Raw genomic sequence first — 27,304 nt, 5'->3', positions numbered from 1 at the left:
GGCATAATCCTGAGAGGTATAATATCAGGCAGTGATTAGTTGTAAAGCCCAAATTATAATTCTGAGCTTCTACAATGGAAGATTAAGGGCATAATCCTGAGAGGTGCTAAGTATCTTCAACTCCCACTAAAGTTAACAGGAGCTGAAGGCATTCAGCATCTTATAGGTTTGGGCCCTAAATGGGAGTTTAATTGTTATTTAAAGCAGTATCTTTCTTCTTATACTGTTCATTCTATCACAGTACTTTGCTCTTTAGTATCATGTTATTTCCTTCAAATTTATTGAAAAAATAAATACAAAATAAAGTTTTAAAACTAATATTCAGTATTTGCATTTAATGTTAATTTCCAGAAAGCTGTAGCTGGATAGAAAAATATTTATAATATAGCTGGACATCGATTTGGTAAAAAGAATTAGACAGAAAGAGTCAAAACTCCAAAAACTTGTCTGGATGAAAACCAGATTTGAGGATATGGTGCTTGTACAGAAATAAAAAAAAAGTGAAAAGAGTCTGATAGAAATTCTACACTTTATTCAGAAGAGCCTACTTGATTTCAGAGCTTTAGGTACAAAAGGAAAGAGTAATTATATTGAATTTCAAGTTGTAAAATGAGGCTAATTTACCCGTAGCATACTGATTTTCAAATTCTGACCCACAATACATGCCCCCAAACCATGTAAACAATGCAAAAAAGAAAATGTATTGTTTAATAGAAAAAAGAAAGATAGCTATGCATTCATTTCCAACTCCATAGTACACTGTTTTGTCATCAATCTTCTTGGCAACCTCAAAAGACAAAGGGACTAATTTGGTACTGATTTCATTTCATTCCATGCAGGACTGGGATTAATGAGGACAAATTTTGGACCAAGAACTAAAGAATGAACAAACAAACAAAAAATCTCCCTCCTCCTCCACCCAAACACACATATTTGTATGTGTTCTATATAAGCAAGATAAATATGGAAGTCATTTCTGCAGCACCTCTTCAATTCACGGAAAAAGAATCATTGAAATATTTTTCTGCTGTTTTGGTTTGACTGAATTACACTCATAATATTTCTTATTTCACATTTCTAAGTACTTCAAAAGTTTTATCTCCTTTTTAAAAAAACAAGAATGTTTATTTAATGCCTTAAAATATTCAAGAAGATTAACCCCCATTTTGACATCTTCCCAAAATGATTTCCATTAAGTTTTAATGTATTATTTAGTAGCTCATTTTTCCTCTTGGCACAGAGTTATAGTAAGGCAACAATAAATCTGTTGCTAATAACTGGTGACATACCATAACTCGACAACACCTATTATGGAATCCATCTTCTCAAACGTTTTTAAACGTTTTTATTTTGTTGTTTTTAAACAATGAACAACTTCATTTCCTTGTCAATCATTAAAAAGGTAACTGAAGTACCACAATTTTAGACTTTAGTTATTGTATTTTACTTATTCTGAACTGCTGCAAAATGTATTTTACTATTTTAAAATATGATGGGACCATCTATCATCTGAATGCATTAGTCTTTTTTTTCTTTTTAAAGCATAAAATGTCAACCTTTTGTATTTGTCATTGGAGACCATTTGGTTTTAATGAAAAATAGATTTGTTTTTTTCTTGCTATTATTACAAAAATCAAGTAAAGATGCTCCCTACTAAAGTAATGAAGTATAGTGCACATAGTAATTTATTTCTGCTGGTAACAACCACTCTCAGAATTTCATGAAAATAAAAAAGGGTTTTGTCCTTTACAATACACTTACTTTTTGCTCGCTTCACAGACATCAGCAATATTGGAGAAAAGATGGTGGTTTTCTGTTTTGGTCATTGTTAAACTCAGTTCTTTGGAATTTTTAAACATCCGGATCAGAATCTCCAAGCTCAGCAAGTATGAATGTTCAGATGATATTACTTCAAATATAGCCTGCACGGTAGGAAAAACAGACTTACAATCAACTGTTTTGTTTTGGATGAGTTATGGTATAAATTACCAGAGAAGAATTTATCATCCAGACTAAGTTTGCCAATACAAGTTTACATTTTGTGACTATTGTTACTTTTAGATGTAAAATGGAGTACTGCCAAAAAAAGAAAGATAAGATGCAGCCTTTTCAAATCTGACTAATAGACAAAGGGTATGTCTATACTGCAAGGCTGGCCTTACCATGAGGCCGCCTCAGGTGCCAGACTGTGGGGGGATGTCCCCTCCCCACGGCTAGCCATTCTTAGTTCTCTCCACAAGATACCTGTATAGCCAGCAGACTCAGAACAAAAAGGGATGTGACCAGGAACGTTTCAGGAGCCATATAACAGCTGCATTAAACAGCATGATCCTTGTAAAAGTGCATGTCTTAGTACAGGGAGATGTATAAAGTTAATGACACTTAAAACAACATTATATCCCAGACTGATGTATCCCTCCACCCCAGAGGTCTACAGAACATAGCCAGATGCTAGCCGGCCTATGGCAGCTGATCAGCTATACTTATATGGCTGATGTAGGGAGCAATGGGTGTCTGAATACAGCATTCTGGCCATTTTCCTTTGCTCACCACATGTATTTCTAACTTCACCCTGGCTACATTGCATTTCCTCCAGCTGCACTCACCAGGACAGGATTCGCCTAAAGAGAGCTGCAGAGTTCCATGACTAATTTGTTCTGATCTGTGCATTTTTGTACATAGGGGAACACACGAGCCTAGCCTTCACTGTATTATTGAAGAGCTTCTTTGTTTCTGATTTTTATGAGAGCCCTCATTGACTTCGTCCAGTTTGAGAATTGCAAGGCCATACTAGTGTGTTTGAAAGTCAGAACTAAAGCCAATTTGCTATTAATATCTGCTATGTGATGACTGCAAGTGCAAACAAGTTTTGGTATAATACCACTTTATACCCAAAACACTTAGCATGACAGACAGAACAAATCAAGATAATCTTAGGCTCACATATGCAGTAATAACAGTAAACAGAAATGGAGAGAGAAAGATTGAGATCATATTTACCAATTACGACTTTATAGTCAATTTAGGAGATTTTCTATGAAAAAAAGTCTGATAGACTTGATTTGCATTGCATCAGCATGAGCAGATGTCTGTATCACAATAGACAATGAGTGCTTCATGAAAATATTAACAAACAGGCATGAACTGCAGTTTTATGTAGTTTGCAGAAGTACATGAATTCAAGATTAAAACGATGATAGTTTGAAGGGAAGTGAATGTATTAAAAAGTATTACTATTTAGAGCATCATAATTATAGAAGTATTTCCTTTGGACACAATATACACAAAGACTTAGCATATTAACTTTAATCACCGTTATAGGTGGTGCCTCAGTTTAAAATCTTGTTCCTGTTAAACCCCACCCAACCGTAGCAAACAAATAAATTTTTCCAAAGTTTCCATATTGATGGTGCGTTACAGAAATTTACCTAACAAATAGGCTTTTAAGTTTAAACTATACACACAATGAGAATGGTGTACAAACACCAACTGCAGGCATAGCTGCATCCTATGATTACTTCTTTTCCATTCCTGTAAAAGCTGCCTCTACTGAAACACTAGCACTAAAACACAAAAACCTGAGGCTTGCAAGCCATCTTCTGGCTAAATCTAAAGGCTCTAAACCTGAAAGGCACAAAGGACTTGCTCTCTCTGAGGAAGTATATGTAGATCTGACTTCAGGGAAGCTGGAGTGATGGCTCCTGAGGAATTCAAAGGGATGAAAAGGAGGCCCCTCTCCCAGGCCCAAAAGCGAAAAAAAAAAACCAGAGTGTGTAGCACAAGTGTCCACTAAGATGACAACAGGCAGAAGGAGAATCTCTGGCTTGTTCAGTGACGTGTCATGTCTCTTGGGATTCTCCTCATCCATAAATAATGAAATACATCAAAATCCGACAGAGAGCAGACAAGAAATCCAAGGGGACGGAGGAGTTGCAGAGAAGGAGACGGTTATAAATCTTGTGTACACAATCTAGAGATAATGGCCTATATTCTCTGCTAGAGGGTGGAAGGGATAACACACAAGGTGCTAGCTGCAGCTCTGATTCTGGAGCTGGTTCCATGCTTGCCCCAGCATAGTGCAGAGGAGCTGACTGGCTATGACCTCTAGGGAATCATCCATCAGCTAGAGTTCACTGGCGTACAGCCTGCCTCAACCACACCACCAAGAGCTCACAGGGGTCATCCCAGCTACCAAGCTGGAGACTCACATGCTAGGGAGATCCAGTTGGTTTCACTGTCCCTTGGTGATGACAAAGGAGGGAGTGAGAGAGAAAATCCAGCTCAGTTTATAGGGCAGCAGAGAATGGAACTAGGATGCAACTAGAGTTGTCCCCCTTATGGACAGGTACATAAAGGAAGTACACAAAATATCAAATCAGGCATGCTGTATATTACTAAATAATCAACAATTAAAAATTTATTACTTAAAGAATACCTCTTGCCTCTTTCTTTCCTCCTGACTGATCGTCTGAGACAGTCCATTCTTTTTCACCTGAAAGACAAATTTTAATATTTAATATCCTTATGGAAAACAGTTTCTTTTACATTATACAATATCCAAGTAAACAATGATTCAAGTTTTGTGCTAAAAATTAAATTGCAGATTTTGCACATACAGGTATTTGAGCATGAAGATGTTTATTTTTAAAATTAAATTACTTAACTTACATACACACAAAACATACCTGAATGCAATTTCTGAGGCCTACTTGAAAATTTGTCCCTAAATATTTTCTCTCTCACTCCAGGACCTTTTTAGAGAGATTGTTCATTGACTAAAATTTGATGCTGGAGGAGCCCTATACATATCATATGGTAAAGAACCCAACATCACAAATTCACTTGAAGTGGACATTAAATTTATAATTTCGCCTCGTCTCACCTTTCCCACTCCTCCCACCCTGCTCCCCAGTCACTCAGTCTCAACTCCTGCCTATCCCCTCTAATTCAGTCTCCCAGCCCCAGCCTCCCCCACTACATTCTACCCTTCACAGCCCCATCACAACCCTTTTAAGCTCTGCACCATCCATTCTCCCTCCTCCCTTCAGTCTCTTTCATAGCCCACAAGTCTAATCTAAAGTTAAATCATCATCATCAACTTTTTCTTTCTCTATCTCCCCCTCTGAAATTATATGTAGAAAAGACATAGGGGTGAAATGACATACAAGGTGCTGAAAGTCAAAGAGGAAGGTGGAATATCATTGGAATGGGGATGATATAACAAACAGTGATGTGCTTTTGTGCTGCATATATGCAATTTGGGTTCGTTATTTTAATAAGATCATGCATATTTGAATATGCAAACTGGGATATTTCATATCTGCAGTTTGCGTGCAAATTTCCAGGCTTTAGCATGAACCCACCTCTGAAAAATCAAGCCACATCTAATTAGATGTCTAAATACAGACTAAGAAACCTGACTTTAGTCAGCAAAGTTTGAAAACGTGGGCCTATATGAATGTCTAATTTTTTTCACAAGTAAAACATTTCAATAACCCCTTTTAAAAAACAAACAAAACAAATCCAATTTAAACCTGGTGTTTATCAATAAAAACATCAACCTTCCATATTAAGGCATCATAGACAGTCTCACCAATCGTGCTACTATGAGCTAAACTTTGGGAATCATTAGAACAGGGGTTCTCAAACTTCATTGCACCGTGACCCCCTTCGGACAACAAATATTACTACATGACCCCACAGTTTGAGAACCGCTGCATTAGAAGAAACTGAAAATGCAGGACACTATGTGAGAGTGCAGAATATTGAATGTTTATTTTTATGATCTAACAGTAAACAATTCCTTGCTATTAGTAATCTGATTTCAGCTTGGGTTAACTAAATTAATAGATCATTTTCCCCCAGTTCTCGCGATGCAGGAAATATCTAAACAGAGACAGAAATATACACACTCATGGTATTGCCTGCTATAAACCTTGTTTCTTCTATTACTTCCTTGATAATGGGTCATAGTATTTACTTCACCACAGAGGCAGCTTATGGAATTTCGAAAGTATTCTAGACTTACTGCCAATAGCTACATTCAGCCAGTGACTCAACTTGTTTTCATATGTACGCATGCTGGCCATAAAGTTCAGAGAGTAAACTTGGTCCTAAGAGATCTTTGGTACAAATTATCTAAAAAATGAAGGACCGAAAAAAAATAAATCAGATTTTATTCAAAATCCTGAGAAATAATAATGAATCAATTTCAGATATAGGTAAGATAATGAACTCAATTTAGAAAACAAAATGGAAAATTAATCTTTTCAGTTCCTCTGCAATGAAAGCGTAAATTTAAAATGGGGGAAAAACCCTTGAGATTGGATTAGGTGAGACTGGACTGGAAGTCACAGTGAGTTTCAGTCCCAGTTCTGGCACTGACTCCTTGCCTGTGCATGCAAATTACTTCACTTTTCTCTGGGTCTCAGTTCCTCTGTCTGCAACGTGGGCATAATGATACTCTTCCTCCCAAAGGAAGAGAGCTGGTTAATGAATTTGGAACTAAATGCTTCTCTGGGCCAGGATCCATATACAGAGACGAGGAATCTCAGGAGAGAACGGACAGGGTTGGGTTTTTTTGCACGCTGCTATCTCAGGGAGTGGAAGAAGTAAGCAGAGAGTCTGAAAGTATTACTATGTGTGGACAACACTCTGCCACTGTCTTCTGGAGAAAGACACGGAGGAAGGCTGGAATATGGAAGAAAGGAAACCAAATTTCTGTAGGAGGACTACTGTGACGATAATGGGGGGGGGGGCAGATGCGATTCTGAGGGACAAAGGGAAAACCAGGTCTGATCATATGTCCAGATTTTGTGGGGCTCATAATGACTGTGGTTTGGAGCAAGGGATCAGATATTGGGAGGGAAACACTACTGGGACCAGACAAGAATTAGGTGTATAAACAGTGTGGGATGAGGTTGGAGAGGAGGGTGTTATTCCAATGCTCTGAAGTGTAAATTCCTCCAGCCTCAAGACTTGAACTTATAACCTTCTTCCATAAACTGTACTGACCCCCAATGCCAGCATGTAGCTAGTGGCTGGGTCCAACTGGGACCTCCTCTTTTCCTGCTAGGCATGCTCCCTGTCAGCCATCTGCACTTGGGACGCACGGCTGGGTCCTGGGGTTGGCAAGGAAGGTCAGTTAACAGAGTGCACTCCAAACACACCCACAGTTTCCTGTACCTCCACAGAAACAATCTGCTCTTAGTATTTGTAAAAGTCTGTGAAGATGAAAAGTGTTTTATAAGTGTTTGTTATTATAAAGGGCTGTAGCTGAATGTTTCCCTCAACAAGCAGCTGGGGATCAGCTGTGAACAGGAGAGCGCGCTATGCCTTACTAGTGAAATGGAATGTGTATGCTTTTTATTTTAATTAGCAACCATAAAGTGAATAAAACGAATCACTAGGAAAGGTTGGGCCACTTTTCTTTTTTTTTTGATGCTGTTGAATATTTGCTAAAAATGTGCAGAGGCAGGAAGTACCTATGAACGTTTACAAGAGATCTCTATAATTCAGGGGTTCTCCAACTGGGGGTTGGGACCCCTCAGGGGGTCGCAAGGTTATTACATGGGGGGTCGCGAGCTGTCACCCTCCACCTCAAACCCCGCTTTCCCTCCAGCATTTATAATGGTGTTAAATATATAAAAAAAAAATTAATTTATAAGGGGGGGTCGCACTCAGAGGCTTGCTCTGTGAAAGGGGTCACCAGTACAAAAGTTTTAGAGCCACTACTATAATTCCTGTTAATACAAGTGACTAAGTTTTCAGTGATGGTGCTATAGCATTTTCTGCATTAATTTTTCAAAATTTGCAGTTTTGTGTTATAATTATTTTGCTAAATATGGGTATATGAACACAAAGATAATTCCTCTTGTTGGCAAGTGGTTCAGTCCTGTGCACACGGAAGTCAATGGCAGAACTTCTCTGAATTCAGTGGGAGCAGGGCAGGGACCAAAATGAGTGCAGAACTACTTTCTGTGCTCTCAGAAGGACAATACAATTTCCACTTTGCAGTGAGGCAGGGATGCTTTGGCAACAATAGGCTGAAAGCGATGGGACCACTGAGACGCTAACTAGCGATCCAATTGGCTAGCAGTCTCATGGGTTGGCATACCCATACAATTGTCTAGCTCACATTCTAGCACCATTTCAGTTTCTGCTTCACTGCATCTGCTGGAGAAGGTGTTTTAGGCTGCGCACTAGTCTGGGAGCAGGACTTCCCCAGGTCATAGCCAGTTAAGAAACACAGGAATAGCCAAACTGGATCAGATCTGAGATCCATCTAGTCTACTGTCTTATCTCTAACAGAAGCCAGTATCAAATGCATCATAGGAAGGTATAAGAACCTTGTAGTAAGTAAATGTGGGATGTCTACCTCAGACATTAGGCCTCATCCTGTTCTCCTAGTAGTTAAAGGTTGGCTCAAACCCTGAAGCATGAGGTTTAATAACTCTTCCAACATTTTTATCTTGAAAACAGATCTGGATATTCTTTATATCCATATAAATTAATCTCGTTATGTTTTTGGCCTCAATGATTTCCTGTAGCAAGCCAAAATGTGTATTTCCTTTTATCAATTTTAAATTAGCTATCTTTTAATTTCATTGAATGTCTCCTTGTTCTGATATAATGAAACAGGGAAATCAGAAGTTCCTGATCTACCTTCTTTATATCATTCATTATTTTATATACTTGTATCACGTCTCCTCTCATTAGTCTGCTTTCTAGAGTAAGCAGTCTTTTCAATCTCTTTTTTCCATGTCCCTGATCATTTCTTGTTGCCCTTCTCTGAACCTCTCTAATTCTGCAATATCTTTTTCTGCAAAATCTAGCTTATGGGTAGAAAGAGCGAGCAGAGTGATTAACAGTAAAAGGGCTGTAGCCTTAGGCAAAATAGTTAAGTGATCAAATAACTGAATGAGGAAAATATTGGAAAGTGAGACGTGAGAAACAAACCTTTTTAATACACTCCATTAGCTGTAATTTTCTTTTTTATTATCTATATAGCAACAGCACCTACAATGGGGGGAAATGGCACTATCCAAAAGAATAGCGAAAGACAAACCTACCTACAAAGAACTCAGAATCTAAAATGACAAACGACAAATGAAGATTTGGGGCAGGGGAAGAGAGATAATATCAAGCGCTTTCTCAAACTGACCTTCTACTTCACTGTTAGTTAGATGATGTCTTATAGCCATCATCATGATAGAAGTGGGTCTTGAAAAGGAATCTGAACAAGACAGATTTAAACGCCATGACATTTCAGAGCTTTAAAATAATCTTCAAAGCTCAACGTTACTTTCACATGCATATGTGCAGCAAGAAGATGGGAACACTAAAATCACTAATTATGCTGTCCAGGAAGATTTTGCTTATAACTCCTAAGTAACTGACTCATTACCTTCAGTTTCATATTTGTTCTAATGAAAAGGCTGGCCTCAGCCCAAGCCTGCATAGCTGGTTTAGCCAAGTTCTGCATGTCTAAAGTTACCTTTTCAGAAATGCCAGATTCATTTTATTCTTCACCTTTTTATATGTTTATAGCTCAGATAATCTATTACACCCACTTTATTTCCCTGCCCTCATTATAGGTTGTGAAATTTACTAGTTTGACATGATTTACTGGACAACCTCGCATTTAGTTCTTTAATACATCACTGCACCATCTAGCTTTGCCACAGAACTGAAAATATAGGCTCTTTGAGACCCAGTGTGTGTCATCTCACAGGAGCTATGCTTGGTTTTCAAATACCCAGTACTACCCTCCCTCCTTTGCCCTCCCCCACTTACGAAATCAAGTCAAGAAGGGTAAGCAAACAACCTGGTACAAGGTCTGCTGTGCTGGGGGTGAAGGATGAAACAGGTTATGTAAGGTGACCATTAATAACTGCAAACATGGCATTTCAGCTCTAATTTAAATCAAACTTTTTTTATGCTATGTCTGGTGCCACTACAAATTACCAATAAATGTTCAAAGGCAGTTATTTTGTAATATACTCAATAATAGGTATCCAATAATGAAAAATAATACTTTAAAGAAGCTGGCTCACAGAACGAGAGAGAGAGAGAGAGAGAGAGAGAGAGATGAGGCTTGGTTATCACACTAGCATCATGAATGTAACAAAGAAATAGGTGAACTTTTGCCTCCAGCCTCCTAATTATTTACACAAATGAAAAGATATAGACATTTGTCTTTTGTTGCACAATATTCATTTGTTGGAAGAGATACTACTGTAACTAAAATTACTTTAAATTCTCAATTTGCTAAAGAAAAATATGAACTTGTGTTGCTGGAGTTTTCTTTAAGTACTAACAAAACTTTTATTGCATTGAGTGCATTTTAAATTGATCCATACAGAAAAATTGTTACATTGCCAGTTAATGAAATCTGTGTGATAAGTCAGTCGAACTTCTAAGTACTTAAACAAGGTACTCTGATAATCACAAAGGCATCTATATAGCCGTCCATAGTACAAAACTAATGAAGACTTTAACCCATTATAACTAATGCACATAAGGGTAGAACTACTCCTATTACAGTACCTGGAACTGCAAAGGAGCCAACATCAGTAAGACAGCTGTTACGAAATTTACAGCCTAAGTAGGATTTTATTGAATCTTAACAGCTAGTGCTTCAGGGTGTGAACAGCCAGCAGTTCAAGTTGTCAAGGCACACAACTTGACCTTTTAACATGTGGCCTCTTTATTTTACATCCAAACTAATCCTTTTTGACTCCATATATAGAAAAGATGTTGTTATAGCTTAAGAATGCAATGAACAAAAAACTTTCCCACTCCATAGACATCATCCAAAAACCACAAAAAGTAGCATTTAGAGGATTAAATTTGGTACAAAATCATGGCACTTCTAACTTTTTCTTATTATCACCAGACATAAAAGTTGGAAAATCCTGAAGTTACCAATTCAGCATTATTGTTCCTTTTTTTCCCATATAAACACCTCCAAGGGGTTGCTGGTAATATCGTGGTGCTGACTTAAAGAGCTGGATCTTAGTTGGTTTCCTGTCACTTCTGAGGAAGAAGTACTGTGCATGCTGAATGAAAGACTGCAATAAGGATGGGTGTCCACTACCCTTCCTTGTCTACGCACAGAATTTGCACTGGTTTCACTTACAACAGTTTAAAAACCATTTAAATCAGTGCCAAAACACTTATTTATAATGGCTTATTTCAGTTTAACTTAAATCTTTGCTTAAAATATGCTAAAATTTGTTTCAAGCCAAGTTTGTATCAGTTTAAGAGAGGCCACACATCCTTCTGCACTGATTTAACTAAACTGATATTAAAATAACACCTGTAGTTAAACTGATGCAACTTTGCTTGTCTGTAAGTCTCTAGCTATGCCCAGAAATCAACCATGTGAGAGTGGCGAGGGGAAGATCAGAGAAACTGTCCCTTTTCTGTATACATTTTGGAGTTACTCCTGGGAAATGAAGGGGAGTCAAAGAAATAAACCACCTGCCAAACAAAGTGAAAATGATACTGATTACTACTGTTAACTGTAGCAAAAAACAGGCTCTTACATAAGTAACAAATCTCTACCACGTGAAGTCAAGAGTTTTTCCTGCAGCCAATTCACCATATTCCTACAAAAAAACAAATAGAAGGCTCCTCCAATAGCATGAGCCTTTCCTTTTTTACCAGTATAAGAAAATTTAGAATGCTCTCATTGCTTTGACAGACACGGCATACGTTGCTGACACTGCAAACTCAGCCTCATCCTTTTGATAGGATCATAAAAAGGAAACTCTTCAATACTCCTCCATGGAGTTTCTTCCGACCCATACAAAAGCATGTGGAAAATTCACAGAAATGCCTATAAACTTACTTAGATTGCAAGCTCTTTGGGGGCAGAGACCACCTTTTTGTGCTGTGTTTATACAGCACCTAGCACAATGGGCTCCTGGTCCATAACTAGAGCTCTTAAGTACTATCAACAATACAAACAGCAAATAATAATTTTTTGCTCTCCCTCTTCCATGCCTCCAAAAATCGAGGAGAATTAATCATCAATATGTTTAAAAAAAAAAGTAAAGAATCTCTGCATAAGAGGTGCAAAACTATTATGTGCATTAGAAAGACTGGTCTGGTAATCTCACAAAACATAAGAATGTGAAACTATCCCTGTGGCTAGTGGTTAGAATTCCCAGGTTTACCATCTACATTTGTTCCTTTCATTATTAATCATGAACTCTTTGGTCACTGTTTTTAATGCACCAAATATATATGCAGAAGCAAAGAAATGCAGTAAAATAAATAATATTTAGCAAAAAGTCACCACATTACATACAACACACTGAAATGCAGCCCCTTGGGGAAGGGAGGGGGTTGTAAAGTGTGATGCACACATGTGGGGGAAGGGTAATGTTGACTAGGGTTACCATATTTGAACATTCAAAAAAAAAAAGAGGACACTCCACTGGGAGGGGGTATTTGCACCAGTATCTACCAACTCATGTTGTATTAATGTGTTATTATACTGTTATATATGCTGTGCGTTATATATATATATATATATACTCAATATAGACAACATGTAAGAAAAAGTGATATGGCCTCAAAAGTGAAATTTAATTATTTAAAGTTTACTGTATGTCTTTATATGTAGTGAGTCCTTTCCTTTCACCATTTCTTCAGTTTTCTTTCTCCTCATGTGCCCACACTTACTTCTCTGTAGATCGCATTTTTCTCAGCAGTGATTGATTGCTCTTTAAGAAGGCATGAAAGTCTTTACAAGAAGTTGTACTGTAAAAGTAGAATTCCTTTCAGTGACTCAACATTCAAGTTGTTCCTTTCCTTTGTCCACTGGCTTTGCATCAGTGAAAAAATTCGCTCTACATTTGCATTGTGAGAAGGAATAGCAAAGAAGAACTGTGCAATCTTTAACAGTTCTGAATGACACTCAATGTTTTTGGATTTCTCAAAATATTTGGTCCACTTCTGGTGTGCTAGCAAATAATTACTGAACTCTTCATCACTGTTGCAACTTTCCGTAAACTTCTTCAGGTTGCTGACCTGATCAAAACACTTCACATCATCAATTTGCACCCCCTTATCGATCAGGTACTTGATACAAGGTTCCACATCACTCCAATTCGGGGTCTCACTCAGGGTAATCCACCTGAAACAAGAGAAGTCTTCCAGGGGTCTAAGCCACTTCTCCAAATATTCTAAGCATCTGCTGTATACATTACCTACTTCAGCACAGAATTTGTCACACACTTCTTCAATTCCTTCCATGCACTTTTGTGCCACTAGTCCCTTAACTTTCAGGGACATAAAGTTGTGAGTCTTGCGTTCAAGAAGAATAGTGTGAACCGAGTTCAAACTTTTCAGCACTTCCATGACAGAATTGCTTTCCCTTTCGATTTCTTGGATGCAAGTTTGAAATACACTCATGAGTGAATGCATGTGCCAGAGGTAAATCTCACTTAATTCTTAAGCATTGTGGGTGGTTTGTCCTGTGACAGAAAAAATGACTTCAATGCCAAAAACATCTGTATCAGCCTTGTAATGCCTGGAAATATTGACAGCCATAGCTGCTTTCTCATAGCAAGACACGTTCTGTATTCAAGATCAACAAACTCACAGTACTCCTTCAGCCGCTCAGTTTGGGCAGTGTACATATGAAAGTACTGGTAAATTTTAAAAATAATGTTCTCAATGTCAAGGTTCATTTTTTCTGCTGCATGGTGAACACAGTTGTTCAAAATGTGTGCTGGGCAACCCACACCAATTAATGTTCTCTTCTGCAACAACTTCTTTAAGTTTGCAAACACATTCTTTCCATCTTCATCACACCGGAGTCCTCCAAACATTGTATTGCAGTTGTCACCTGTAAATGCAATACACTTCTCGAACAAACCATTTTTTTTTTCTCAAGTGTTCCTTTTATGTAATGAGCAATCGTGTCGGCAGTCTCATTAGGTATATTCTGGACCTCAATCTGCCATTCTTCCAGTCGAAATACTGAATAATTACTGGAAATATTTTCACTTAACCGTGATTACTTCCATCTGTAGCAACTCCACAGTAAACTATGTCATTTTCTTCAAACGTTTTCAGATCATCATCAACAGAATGCGGTCCGGGCACAGAGATAACAATTGCTTCTGTCTTGGTTCTAGCAGTAACAGCATCTTCTGATTTGCTGCCTCATTTTACAAAATAATCTGTCAATTTTGTTGATGAGCTCTCTTCTCGAACTGCTTTTTTGTGCTTGTCTGAGTCCACATGAGTTTGTAAATCATTAGTGCCTTTATTTTTCACAGAGAACGTAAATACCAGGTCTATATACCAAGCACTCAGCTTCCCATTCTTCTCTAACACTTCGAAAACACGGTAATTTTGTCTTTAGTTCTCCAGTGAATTTACACTTTCGTTTTGGCATTGTGTTTGGGGTAGTAAAATAAAATATCAAATAAGGAACTCTTGAGGAAACACTACCGTGCATGGTACGAACTCAGAAAAGACACTGAAATTGTCGACATTGCACTATCGCCACTATGGAGAAATGATCATACCAGTCTGGAACCATAGGGCTAGGCGCCAACTTTCCCCGGCCCCATGGGTGCTTGCGTGCCCCCGGCCCTGCCCCATCTCCTCCCCTTCCCCGCCCCCATTCCAACCTCTTCCCCAAAGTCCCCGCCCCAACTTTGCCCTCTCCCTGCCCCATTGGACCCTTCCCAAATCCTGGCCCTACTTCCTCCCCTGAGTGCACCACGTTCCCCCTCCGCCCCCCCAGCCACGCGAAACAGCTGTTTTGCAGCACAAGCGTTGGGAGCTAGGGGGAAAAAGTGGGCATTCTCTCGAGTTATCAACATTCACTCTCTTTTTTGAATGATCAACTCTTCTTTGGGGAAAAATAATAATGGCAAAATCCCAGACGTTTTTAGATATTTAAAAATTCCTCCCGGATGGCAATTTAAGAACCAAAAAGCTGGACATGTCCGGGAAAATACGGATGTATGATAACCCTAATGTTGACTAAAGGCATCCAGGCAAACCTCTAGACTTATGAAAAGTCTCACAGGAACTAAAGAGCTTTATTGCAGTCACCAGAAAAGCCTAGGGTCACATGCAAAAAACCATGTGTAACTGAGCACCCAATTTGCATGTGCAGTTACCACAATGGTATGCACTTAGATTGTATATGCAAGTATTTGCATGTGAGGACATCTGGTTAAATTCCTAACTGTCCAGTTGTATCTGGAACTGTGTGCATTTGTGAACTATTAAACACATGGCCTTTCTAAATTTGAAAGTCAGGGGCTATCTGTCCATGCAAAGGACAAGAGCTCTCAGGTTAAAGTGAGCTTCTCAACCCACTTTCTAGGACAGTGAGTGTCAAGGGGAGTAAATCTCCAGTCCTCCATGGTCTTCTTGTAAAACGCAAGGATTGTGTGAAAGAAAGGGAAAGGAAAAAAAAAGAATTCAGTCACAGTGTATGGTCCTGATCTAAAGATTGTCCATAGCCCTCCCATGCACAGAATAAAAGTGCCAACACACAGAACTCAGTTTAATCTAAAGATAGGGCCATGTCCACCCCACTAGAATCAGAACCAGTTTTTCCAGCAAGTCTGGGTATTTTGAACATGATGCTTCAAACTAGGGTAAACTGCACCAATGTAAATTCTATCTATTCTAGTGGGCTACCATGGTGTGGCTACACCAGTGCTAAAATCCTGGTATAGACAATGCCTGAGGAGTAATCATTGTGTCCTACAGGAAGTGATTGCAAGATCAGGCCCTTAAGATGGCAAATGTGCAATTGTTATCTGGATTGTGAGCATTCAGCACATCCTTTAATTTGCATTTTTTAAAATTATGTAAGTTTGCAAGTCATTTGTAAGAATGTAAAGCTGAATTTCAATATACTATCCTTTGTTTTACACACATACATTTTTAAAAATCCTTGATTTTGATTGTAGTGTTGGTGTAGCCAGGTTGGTCCAAGAATATCAGAGAGGTGAGGTACTCTCTTTTATCCAACCAACTTCTGTTGATGGGAAAAAAAACAAGCTTTTGAGCCTACCCTGCGCTATTCTTTTTCACCAACAGAAGTTGGTCCAATAAAATATATTACCCCACCCACCTTGCCTCTCTGTTTATTTTGATTGACAATAAATACCAAACAATGTCCAGTCAAGGTTAATCCAGAGCAATCATTTCCACTGGTACCGAATGATTCTTTTCATGTCATCCACTTTATTTAATTTTTTCCTTATGTTTTTTTTGTATAGATACTTAATTTAATCTTAACACTTCACAGATACTGGCTTTTGTCTTTTTCAGCAAACAGACATTTCCAATAGGCTTTACTAAATCATCTTGAAGAGTAGAAGGATTTGCGCAGGTAAGATCTGAGTAAAGCAGAGTTAGGACTTCAGGATTTGGCCCCATATCTGTAACACTTGGGGCAATTACAACTCCAAGTATTAATAAAATGTCCACAAACACTTTACATTTGAGAAGGGGCTGAAAGTCAAACTTCAAGCAGAAAATGCCACTGGCAGATAAAATCCTTGCTTATATACATTCTTGCATAATATATTTTTGGCTATGTAACCATTGAATACTCACCACTGATAGCTGACTCCATGTTGATCTCAGAGGCTTATATTGAATAACTATCCTTTCCTCTGATTTTTGTTCTTTGGACTCAGAATCTTCATCAGAATCTATGTCCAGAGCTTTTTCTTTGTAGTTCTGATACAAAACTGCAGTTTCTAAAATACATAAGAAAGGGTTATTAATTGCCAGAAAGTTATGCCATTTGTTTTCAAAAGAGTTATAAGTAGCATTTAAACAATGAAATAAAGCAAATTGTAGATGTGCTCATAAATTGCATGAACAAAGACAAAGATAGTGTCTTATTTAAGATGGACAGTGTCACAGTAACAATGGATCACTGTGCCACTATTAAAAAGATGCCTTCTGTCTACATTAAAGAACAGATGTGTCCTTTGTCGAGGAAAAGAGCTTTATTTCCCCCCCATTTGTTGTGCAATGCGTCATAACTAGCTAAAGATTTAAAAAACAAAAAACAAAAAGAACATATCAGAACAGTAAGGTCAATAATCCAGGTGTCTGATTATCTCATGCACATTTTAAAAGATATTGAACCTATTACCAATGGCAATTTTTACACTGTTAGCCTTAAAAAATTATCTTCATATTTCACTGTGGAAGGAGGAAAAGTCATCCCAAATTTTGACTTCAGAACTTTAAAATCAGGACTGACCAAGACAGAGCCTGTGGGGCACACCCAAACATCATCTTCCGAGACGTGCTAAATGTGGGGCCTGCACACTTCCATGTGCATTCCGATTCCTCTTCTATGTGCATCAATGCTACCAGTATTAATGCAACAAAACCACATGGGAAGGAGGACAAACATGGAGACCACCTTCTTCTAGTGCTCACACTCTTTTGCCATATATATATTAAGCACAAGCACATGGGGAAAGAGGGAACTCAAAATACAGGAACTAAGCTACAAAGAAAAGAAATGTTTTATAGGAGAAAGGCTGACAATACTTTAAAAATGGGGCAGGTGTTTTGGACAACCTATTATTTGTAGGGAGGAAAGTGAAAGAGATTGAGTAAGTCTTTAAGAATCCGCTAAATTCTTTTGTCAAACTGTTTGGTCAGATTTGCTTTAGCTGCTGTGTCCATTAGCGCTTCTGCTGAAGGGTTGTACATAAGGGTTAGAGTTTATAAGGTGTGTACATACATCATATAATCATAAACACATAGTATAACTGCATATGGTGCTGTGTAACAGGGGAACTCTGCCAAAAAAAGCAAACAAGACCTTGCCCAAAGAGTTTACAATCCAAAGAATTATAGTAAGGATACAGCGTGGGCCAAAATCATTATAGCCAGCATGCTCCAAAGAATATGTGAGATTTTTATAAACTTTTCGAGGATGGAAGCTTGGCTTACAATAACTGAACCTTGAATGCCATTATAGGGAGTAAGGAGTGATCAACAGAGACAAAGGGAGCAGTCAGAAGAAAACCCTTGACATAGAATCAGGAGAGAGTAAGGAGGTATCATAGAAAATGAAGGCAGGGCACGTTTGTGGACTGCTTCAAAAGCAAAGAGTTGCTTAAACAGTGCATGAGACCTGAGAAACTAAGGGCATGTCTACACTTACCTCCGGAGCGATCGATCCAGCAGGGGTTGATTTATCGCGTCTAGTGAAGACACGATAAATCGATGGCCGAGCGCTCTCTCGTCGACTCCAGTACTCCACTGGAGCGAGAAGCACAGGTGGAGTTGACAGGGGAGCGTCAGCAGTCGACCTACCTCAGTGAACACACTGCGGTAAGTAGATCTAAGTATGTCGACTTTAGCTACGTTATTCACGTAGCTGAAGTTGCATAACTTAGATCGATCCTCCCCCCCAAGTGTACCAGGGGTAAGAAAAGAATAGGAGACAAAGCAGTGGGAAAGGAAGATGATCATGGCAACTAGGTTTTGAATGGACTTGGGGAGAGATCAAAGATGAACAAGCAGAGAGAGTGCCAATTACCATAGTCAGGAGAGATTACAAGAGTATGGACTAATGTTTGGTTGTAAAATAGAGAGAAGGGAACACAGCCAATTCATCAAAAATCAGGGTCAAAGGAGCAGAGAAGAGTGGAAGCAAAAATGACCAAGACTACAAGCTTATGGGTCAAAGTGAGAAAGAAAGGATTATGTTAGACTGCAGGGATAATTTTCCTAAGCATTGGTGAGTGCTGGCTTATTCCTAAACCCCAGAAAATGGCACCTTGCCCCCGATTCTGCAACCTGATCCACATAGGTTAATCCTGACACTTGCAATTAAATTGATTTAAATCAGGAAGACTCGATTTAATCATGGTTTTCTACATAAAAGTGCATTCTTGTTGGTTGTTATAACCTTAATACATATTCTTCACAACTCAGAGATAGATGTAGGTTTCATTTTTAGAAGGTACACACTATATATTTTTGAACAGTGATTTATTTTAAAAACTTTTCAGATTAGTTTTACAGCTATATCAGAAAATGAATGATTGTTTGGTTATTCCAAAAGGTAAATGAAGCAGATATTTATGACATCACTGGGAGGTGAATTATCTCCATTTTAACAGGTTAATCATTTATATTTGGAGGATTTTCTTGCCATGGTGTATTAGGAGGAGAACATCACCAGACAGACGTTTAAATTATTTTATATAACTAGAACAACAACGTTAAGTATTCTGGATTTTTTTCTTCAACAGTAAACATATAATATTTTAACAAAACAAGCATATGTCCCTCGCTTCTCACATTTATCTCCAAACTTCTTCTCCTTATCCAGATCTATTCTGCCACCAACAATCTTCTATTCATTGAACTTTTTGAAACTTTGCACTTTTAGAGAGAGATAAGGAATTGACTCTGTGTACACAAATTTGCAGAGGGACAATAGAGTTGAGGTTTGTTATTTCTCACCTCTATATATTATTTATTTATTTAAAAACATTTTTGCTGTTAACAAGCAAATCTGGAGACACAAATCCACCCTTTGAAAACTGCAAAACTAAGCATCTCTGATGGGATCTTCTAGACTGAGCACTGAGTCCGACTGGGTAGATAGAAAGATTAACCTAAATAATCTATACAGAAGTCTGTGGAACCCCATAAGATTGGGTCCCTAATTGATGAACTATTGGAACTCATTTACAAAACTTTTCTTAAACATTACATGAATATATTGTCTCATACTATAGAATTAGAATTTATAATCCCTATTCCATGATGAGTTATCTTAAAGCTATAATGTATCTTTAGATAGTTTTTTCCTCAAAAAGCATTTTATCAAAAAAATCTGTTTTTAAACTTTTTTTAGATAAAAATTTTTATCTACCCTGTTGGAGTCTATGTAAGAGATCTGACCACTGAAATCAGCTTGCAGGAATTGGCTTTATTTTATGCAAATCCCACAGTGTTTTTATAAGAGCTGAAGCTTAAACAATATACACAAATACATATAAATAGTTCCTTTTTATATTCAAGTGTAAGGTATTTGTTTACCTGCCTTTCTCTCTTCTTTAAGCAATTCTACAAACAGAATTTAATGGAAGTTGTATTATTATTAAAAGTATTTCCAGTTGATAGTTAACTGAAATCTAAAATCTTGAATTAACATGCTTTTCTTTGATAAAATCTACAGTATTTTGACATATTGTTCTCTTGAAGTCAGCTTCTCTTGAGATTTATTTGGTCATTTGAAAGCTTAGATTTTTATCGGAACATGCATTCAAATAATAAAAACCAGTTTCAACAAAATCCAGTGCTTACCTTCCCCATCAAATGTCCCTTGTACTTTCAGTGCTTTCTTCTAGGATGTTTTTTTAAAGAAAAGAAACATGAAAATAAGAACACAAAGCCACTGACTTTAACAAATGTTATGCTATTTTATTTAATATTATCTAAGGCATTGAGTTTATAAACTCAAGGCCTAGTTTATAAACTTTTGACAATTAGCAAATTATTCACACAACTATTGTTTCACTACAGATGTGTCATTAAAGTTGCTATGGACTTTCTTCTAATGGCTTACTCATTCATCACATTGCATTTTTCCTACAAACTGAATAAAAAGACCTTAAAAATTATTTCATTCTGTAGCATTACAAGAGTTCAATAAACTCGCATTTCATTGGTTCAGATATCCTATCAAGTATACATTGTTCTTGTTAGAGTGACTAGCTTTCCTTCTCTTCACGCTACAAAAAATTGACATAAAGTACCATGAAAGCTATTTCTGGGACCATAACAAGCCCTCTGAAATAAAACAAACTTATTGGTGAACTACATTTTAGATCTTTATGTGCTTCAATACTACTAGTTTAACTTGTCCAAAAAAAAAAAAAAATAAATGACCCCAAAATGAAACAAAACACTAGCAACAACAAAAAAAAGTCATCTCTGTATAAAGACAGGGCAATATAATGTCATCCTATTTTAAGCAGAACTCCTCAGTGCTTTCATTGGGGGAGGTCTGCAGGAAAAAAATCTAATGGAATGATATGGCCTACAATCTGATCTACTGAAGCTGCTTGTTTGTGTAATTTCTGTGAAAGCTCCCAACCCCAAGCCCCTAAATTTTTAGTTTGCCTGAGAACTGTCATGCACTTAATAATTATTCTACTAGTTACAGCTATTATGCCTTGCCTGGAGTGCTTTACCGCACAATTTCAAGTCACCCTGCAGAGCTTTTTAATCTACCAATTTATTAAAAGCACTCAATGTTTGAAGGGTAGAATGCAAATGAAATATAACAAAAAAGACAACGATATAACACTTTTTCAAGATATAAAAGGTTTTTACAATTTTTTTAGCAAGGCTTTGTGGCATAATTATAATATAATAAATTTAGCCGAGAAAATGTAATAAAACTATTACTCAAAAAGGATTAAATCTGGAGGACTGAAATAAGACATTCTGCTTTTAGGATACACCTGAGGTTGTTTCAAGATACTTTAAAAGGACTCTGTCAATTTAAAAAGTTCACTTCTACCTGAATTTTTTTTAAAAACATACTCTTACAAGTAACAGGTGAGCGTACTATAATTGAAAGAGATGGGGTGCCGGGGGTTAGTTGGACTACTGTTTTGCCATTGTATTTACTTTCTGCATTAGGCAGCACTTTGTGAAGTTAGTTTCATTGTCGCCCCTATTCAAACATATACAGGGATGTGATAAACATTTTTAAATACAAGTAAATATGAATGCAAAAAAACCCAAACTAAATCAGTAGGGGGATTCAGTGACAAATGTAGAACATGAAATTACCTTTAACTCATGTTTTAAAATGGCTAGATTTCAAATTAATGGTGTTCTTTAAAAGTACTGTTTTCATTACAGTAAAATTAAGGAAATGTTAAGTGACCATTGATACCTGCCAAAGACCACAGAGACGTCTGTAATAGTAAATAATGAACTCAGAAACAAACACATTAATGGAAAATACTTAGACTGCTAATCACTACCTTTAAAGTGGCCAGCACCATTCAAAAGAAAGCATAAGTTTCATCTACCCGTTTACTCACCTTTATTCTTCCTAAACTAGAAAATTTCTCCTTGTCCTCCACAACAGCTTTGAGTATTGGCTGGGACATTCTATTTTTTTTCTTAAAATTTGTAGAACTGTCAGAGTCAATGCCACTCACTACTGCTCTTCGATAAGAAGTAGACCTCAATCCTCTTCTCAATGCCCCTGGGCTATCCAGGTCACCTTCTGTCTCTTCATCACCATCAGCTACCAAAGGCATATTAAGCATCTCCAACATGCTACGGACCTTGAGGACCCTTTTGTTTGTCTCCACATTTTGGTTGCTGGTTTTGTTTGTCACTTTTATCTCAGAAGCTAAACTCCTAGGAATGATCTGTTGTTTCCCCACTTTGAGCGCAGCAGGACTATTTGTACTCAGAACTATTGACTGTTTTTCTGGGAGCTGGTTCTGATTAGATGTCAGTCTGTGGAGAGTTAAGTTTTGCTGTGAGGGAGCCGTCTGGGAAACCAATGAGGGCCCCACAAGTGCCTTTTCTGGGTTTTTAGAAAGCTGGTTGGATTGTAACTGCAAAACAGCCATTCTGTTGTTATTCAGTGAAGGCATATTTCCAGGTAAGGACCCAGGAGTTGGCATAAAAGCAGTCTGTTCATGTTCTGGGATAAGTGCTGATTGACTGGAAATCAACACTGGATGAAGCAGTGTGTCATCTGCTGATGTTACTGTACCACCAAAACTTATCAAGTTATCTGAAACCAATTTCAGGACCTGAGATGCCTGGTCGGAAGAAAGTTGGGGGGATACAGCTTTATACTCTGGAGACCCTATTTTTCCATTTGGCACAGATCCCATGCTGGATTTAAAAGAGGAGGGGCTCCTTTGGACTAATCTGTTGACTGGAGAAGTAACTATTGTTTCAGCAGGCTGAGTCACAGTGAATGTAGCCCTGTCTTCCACAGGGAAATCTGTAAAGAGGACCCCATTGGGGCTCTGGTAAGATTGGGGTCTAGGTTTGCTCTTGGTGTGTAGCTGAGGGGTTGATCTCCTCCACCACCGTGGCGTTATGTTGTTATTAGAAAAATCCACTTCACTTTCCCCATCCATAGCAAATTCCTTAGGGTCACCACTAGTGCAAGAAGGAAGCAACAAATCCTGCAAAGGCTCAGTCCCCGCACTACGAAGAAACAGCAGTAAGCACAACTTTGTCATTTCACACACAGCCTCAACAGTACTTACAAAAGGGGGTTTCTGGTAATGCCACTTACACCCCCGCCCCGCCGCTGCGGTGACAGCACGGCGTTGGAAGTTGGAGAGAGTTTTCAGAGTGGTGGGGGAGAGACCCGAGAGTGCCCCCCTCCCCCAGCTAGCGCTACAGCTGCTTCCCCCCGCCAGGGAGCCGAACTTTACAGCCGAACTCGGCTGGTGCAACCCCAACCCCGCCGCCAACGCGCCCCACCTGCTGGGAGCCCCACGGCCGGGGGGAGGCAGCACCGAACGAGCCACCCCCAGGGCTGCGAGGAGCGACGCGGGCCCCTGCGCCTGCCCTACAGCTGCCCCCGCCAAGCCCGGACCCAGGCGGAACAATTCTCCCCAGAGCGGCTGCTAGGGACTCACCGCATCGCCGCGAGCGGCCGCAGGCGGGAAAGCGCCTCTCGCCCGGGGGGGCCGGCCGGCCAGCCGCTCCCGTCCCCACCTGCCGCTCGCTGCCCGCCTCTGCCAGGGACTGGGGTACACGGGCAGCGCCAGCTCCCGCCCCCGCCGCGCTCCGCTTCAGTGGGATCCCCACCCACCCACGCAGCCTTCAACCTGAGCCGCCCCCGCCCGCCGGGAGCCAAGCGCCTCCCCTGCAGCCCCGCGGAGCAGGCAGGAGAGAGGCCGCCTCCCAGCGGCCGGCCGCGCTCGCACCGCCCTCCCCGCGCCTGGGGAGTCACGGCTCCAGCGCCACCCCCGTCCTCTGCTTGGGGCAGCGAGTCCCCGGCCCCGCTGTTTCGGGGATAGAGTAGCTGCGAAGCCCAGGCCCCCAGAGGTCGTGGGAAGGTTCAAGACTTTTCGACTGGCCCCGGCTGTGCCCAGTCCCCCAACCCCGGGCCTTTTGGAAAAGTCTGGAGCCAGGCGGGCTTTGTCTCGAGCCAGCGCTGCTGGCAGTTGTAACTTTGAGTTTGTAGCCGGGCAGCCCTTGGCCATAAACAACATGGTCTAGGGTGACTAGATGTCCCAATTTTATAGGGACAGTTCCAAAATTTGGGGCTTTGTCTTATATAGGTGCCTATTCCCCCCCCCCCCCCCTGATTTTTCACACTTGCTGTCTGGTCACCCTAGTATGGTCCAACCCACTAACAACATGTAAACTGCAGGGGTGGAGAGCCATTGCTGGAGTTAACACATTATGGCCAAATTGTTTCATAGGCCACCAGGCAAAGAACACATTAGGCCCTGTGACTGTGGAAGTACTCCTCGTGCATACACTGCACTGCTGCATCAGGCCACATCTGCTCTACACTATAAATTTACACTAATATAACTACATTGCTCAGGTGTGAAAAATCCACACCCCTGAACAACACAGTTATACTAACCTTGTGCCTGCCGTAGATAACGCTATGTTAACAGTAAGGCTTGTCCAGTCAACATAGCTACTACCTCTCGCAGAAGTGGATTAATTACACGAACCACAGCAGCTCTGCCACTGGTGGAATAGCCTCTTCCCTGAAGTGCTACAGCAGCACTAATGCAGGTACAGCATTTAAGTGTAGACCTGCCCTAAGTCTAGACAGGACGAGGGGCCTCCATTAGCACCCAGCTAACCTTTCAGAAGGTTTCTTAACTTTGTATACACAATGGTGGGTTGGGTACGGAAACCAAGCAAAACTCATTTCAGGTGGACTTCAGGGAATTCATTTAAACCTGAAAAATAAGGGATTGCAAACCAAGACCTTGACCAAGCTTATGCATGAGTACTCTCATCGTGCCTGCACGAGTATGCACGTTGAATTCACTACTGCTGTCCATAAAGTTAAGGGTTTGTATAAGTGCTTGCAGAATTAGGGACTAAATCTGAAAGAGAAAGTCATACCATTGAAGAACCACCACCCACTTCAGATCATCCAGGTTAGAACTCAAAGTTGTACATGTGTGACCAAAGGGATGTTTTGAATGGAGTTGGAAATTTCCGTGGCCCTATACACCCCAGTCGGACATTTCATTTTCTTATTAAATGTAATACTAATCCAATCAAAAGTGGCAGTGACAAAGAGTTATTACTAGCTGAATAAGTCGAGTTTTGAGGCCTACGCCTGGTTCCCAATAGATAAGTATCCGTATCACATAGACCAGCACCCTTGTACATAGCACTAACTTACAGTTCTGTAGTGTCCTAATATTCCAAGAGGCCATAGATTGAATGTACATTGTCAATGCAATACCATCTCACCCTGAAAGACAATTCCTCCCTTGTTCAGGGTTGAGACAAACTAAGGGCCACGGCCTTTCAGTACAAATGTGTACATAAACAGGAGACTGCAGTCTCCAGGAATGACAATCTGGCACTTTCCAAGAGAACCACAAATACATTTTAACACTATGCATATTAAAAATACTTAATGTAGTATTTAAAAAACCAATCACAAAAGCCAGGATTTTGTAACAAAATTGCTGGACAGCAGTACCATCTCAAGTTGTGTCTTCCTGTGTATATTTAGCGATTTGTGGGGGAGGCCAGTGGCAATACTAAAGTTGGCCAAAGGTTTGCGTAAACAAACACTTTCTTCCAGCAAACTTGCTCTTTCTTCTAGAGAGGGAATCAGTTGGCTAGCTCAGATTCTTTTGCCGCACGCCAAATGAAACTTAGAACAAATCTGGGAAAAGGGTAGAACTTTTTGGTAAGAAAATAGGAAATACACAGCAATTCTATTGGCAGTTAATTCTTATGAATTACGTAAGCTTGAAAAATTGTGGTTGTAATGATTTTGCAACTTTTATATGGCTTTGGAACATAATGTATCTTTTCAAGGGAAATAAAAACAGACTAGGTAGTGGGGGGGGGGGGAATCAAAGCTCCTGTTTCACACACATTCCTCATTGACTATAAAACACTCCTCTCCTATGTACCATACTATGATACCATGATTCAACACTCACTCATATAATGCAGGCTTAAACTCAAGGACATTGAAAGTTGTACCTGTGATAAATCTTGCTCACTTATTTTAGAAGAGACAGTTGTGCCCTTATTCTCTGGGATCTGTACTATTTGTCCAGCTAGTAGGGTCAGACTCCCCCATGGATGGATACTCTCTTAGGGCTGGACTGGCACCTTGCAATCCACTTTGAGTAAGGGGCAACGTATAGTTGTGGAGCACCATGCTCAAAGGAGGGAAGTAAGCTGCTCTAGCCCTTTTCCAGCTACAGTTTACTTCCACTCTGTGAGGTTCGCTGTGCTGTGTCAGTGCAGGAGAGGGTAGAATCAAGGTTCTCCTCTTTCCCTCACTCCTGCCCATGTATCTGTACAGGAAAGGAAGTAGCATCTCAGTAGCAGTGATTCTCCTCCCTATGCATAGGCAGCAGATGCAGGTTGTTTCCTGTGTAAAGAGCGATGCTGAAGCAGGTTAAGTTGGAAAAGTGAAACTTTATTAATCCCTTTAACCTGTTCTGTCAATGTAGCAGAGTTGCTTCCAGCTTAACTTTCTGGACTTCCCTGTTTCTCTGGTGTCCCATCAGTAATAGTCCCTCCAGGGGCCCTCTAACTCCAGTGCCACTGATCGTGCTACATCTTCCCTATTTTACAAACATTTTAATTAGGGTTACCATACGTCCGGTTTTTCCCAGACATGTCTGGCTTTTCGGCAATCAAACCCCCGTCCGGGGGGAATTGCCAAAAAGCCGAACATGTCCGGGAAAATGCCGGCCGGGCACTTCCCCTCCCGCGGCGGCTCTGTTCCTCCCCGGACTCTTCGGCTCTGTTTAAGAGCCGAGCTGCCCGAGCGCTATGGGCTTCAGGCAGCCCCCTTGCCTCCGGACCCCAGCCGCCCACCGGGCACTTCCCCTCCCGGGATCCGGCAGCGCAGGGTCTGGAGGCAAGGGGGCTGCCCGAAGCCGGTAGCGCTCGGGCTCTTAAACAGAGCCGAAGAGTCAGGGGAGGAGCAGAGCCTCCGGCCGCGACGGCTCTGCTCCTCCCCGACTCTTCGGCTCTGTTTAAGAGCCGAGCGCTACTGGCTTCGGGCAGCCCCCATGCCTCCGGACCCTGC

The 27,304-nt window shown here is 39.9% G+C and overlaps 1 protein-coding gene across 2 annotated transcripts in view; it reads right to left on the bottom strand.

Annotated features, from left to right (window-relative positions):
- Window positions 1-23,829, bottom strand: part of ARHGEF26 (Rho guanine nucleotide exchange factor 26) — a 101,984-nt gene extending 78,155 nt beyond the window's left edge. The window contains exons 1-6 of one of the 2 annotated variants that reach the window (XM_034781271.1): window positions 23,676-23,829; window positions 22,101-23,235; window positions 20,347-20,386; window positions 16,609-16,754; window positions 4,436-4,492; window positions 1,762-1,922 (exon numbers count right to left, since the gene is read on the bottom strand). In XM_034781271.1, coding sequence (XP_034637162.1) covers window positions 1,762-1,922; window positions 4,436-4,492; window positions 16,609-16,754; window positions 20,347-20,386; window positions 22,101-23,235; window positions 23,676-23,680 — 1,544 coding nt within the window. In that variant the 5' untranslated portion in view covers window positions 23,681-23,829. The remainder of the gene's footprint in view (window positions 1-1,761; window positions 1,923-4,435; window positions 4,493-16,608; window positions 16,755-20,346; window positions 20,387-22,100; window positions 23,236-23,675) is intronic. The other variant, XM_034781272.1, reaches the window with a different exon arrangement.
- Between the last annotated feature and the right edge of the window lie 3,475 nt (window positions 23,830-27,304).

This window comes from Trachemys scripta, chromosome 9 (genome assembly GCF_013100865.1).
Source record: "Trachemys scripta elegans isolate TJP31775 chromosome 9, CAS_Tse_1.0, whole genome shotgun sequence".
Classification (NCBI taxonomy): Eukaryota; Metazoa; Chordata; order Testudines; family Emydidae; genus Trachemys; species Trachemys scripta.
The sequence above is the reverse complement of the archived record's forward strand: the minus strand, read 5'-3'. Positions and strand labels throughout refer to the sequence as shown.